This window comes from Propithecus coquereli, unplaced genomic scaffold, assembly GCF_000956105.1.
Source record: "Propithecus coquereli isolate 6110/MARCELLA unplaced genomic scaffold, Pcoq_1.0 Scaffold248, whole genome shotgun sequence".
Lineage (NCBI taxonomy): Eukaryota > Metazoa > Chordata > Mammalia > Primates > Indriidae > Propithecus > Propithecus coquereli.
The window spans coordinates 1,361,492-1,362,821 of NW_012148041.1; the positions used below are offsets into that span (position 1 = coordinate 1,361,492).

General features: G+C 57.3%; 1 protein-coding gene across 1 annotated transcript in view; it reads left to right on the plus strand.

Annotated features, from left to right (window-relative positions):
• The first annotated feature begins 342 nt into the window (after positions 1-342).
• FANCE (Fanconi anemia, complementation group E) overlaps positions 343-1,330 on the plus strand; it is a 15,447-nt gene continuing 14,459 nt past the window's right edge. Inside the window, exon 1 of the mRNA XM_012646570.1 lies at positions 343-444. Coding sequence (XP_012502024.1) covers positions 343-444 — 102 coding nt within the window. The remainder of the gene's footprint in view (positions 445-1,330) is intronic.

A 1,330-nucleotide genomic window follows, 5' to 3' on the forward strand; every position in this document is an offset into this window, starting at 1 on the left:
CGTCGGCGGACACGCCCTCGGCCTTGGCCCGGCTCCCTGCTCTCGGGCAAGTCGTTCCTGGCCCCGCCCCTTCCGGCCTGCCCTCGCGCCCCGCCTCTCGTTCTGGCCCCACCCCCCCAGCCGCTCCGCCGGCTTCCTTTTGCTACCGCGCGCGCGAGCGACTCCGGGTCCCGGCTGTCAGGCTCTCGAGCCTCTCCAAGCTCTGGGGAGGGCTTGTGGCGGGCGCCGGAGCACCCCGAGAGCCCTGCCGCGTCGAGGACATCGCTGAGGTCCTCCGCTTCCCCCAGCCTTCTAGCTGAGGCCCCAAACCAGAGTGAGGGAAGGAGCGGCACCGTGCGCGGCATGGCGACCCCGGACGCGGCGCCGCCGGGGGCTGAGGGCGCGGGGCCCGCGCCCTGGGCGCAGCTGGAGGTCCCCGCCCGGCTCCTGCTGCGGGCGCTGCAGGCGGGGCCCGAGGGGGCGCGGCGCGGCCTCGGGGTGCTGCGGGCGCTGGGCAGCCGCGGCGGGGAGCCCTTCTGCTGGGGCCGCTTCCTCGAGACGCTGTGCCGGGAGGAGCCGGTCGTGCAGGGGCCCGACGGCCGCCTGGAGCTGTAAGTCCTCCGCTCGCGGGCCCTCAGCGTCACGGAAGGCAGGGGCTGTCGCTGCCTACCCTCTGTCATGAACAGGTCTAGTAATTCCGCTCGGCGAGGGGGCCCTGCCGCGCACCCTATGAGGAGGGGCACTCTTCATCGATCACCTGCTGTGTGCGGGGCAGTGCGGGACACTGAGAATACGAAGACTTAAGACATGCCTTCTCTTAGGCGCCAATAAGTGCAGTAGTTATAAGCAGAGTCAGATCAATTTTAATCACATATTTCCATCTCTAAAAAAGCCGGACATGTATGTAAAGTGTACACATGTGTTAAAATACTAAAGTAAACGAAAATAGATATTTAAAGTGTGATAAATGATGGAATAAACAGCTCATTGTAGTGGCTTTATGCTATCAACTCTCCAAAGCATAATGATCACTTTAAGGCAAGATCACTTTCCATAAGGATGGTGACTGTGAATTCATATTTTAATGTTCTTGAGAATTTCTAGCTTTGGATGACATTGAACTTTTTTTGGTATCTTTTTATGTGGCTGACAATTCCTACTAGGTGCAGAAGTGTGGGGTCTACTATTTTCTTATTTGGTTGCCCTTCTATTGTTGGTATTATCGTCAGTCTTCGGTTTCTTTGTGGGCATCCTTTTAAGCCATGTGTCCATTTTGTGAGGATTTCTCTTGTTAAAAAATATAATACAATCTCAAATGCATATAACTAGCAAAGCTAATTAAAATACACAG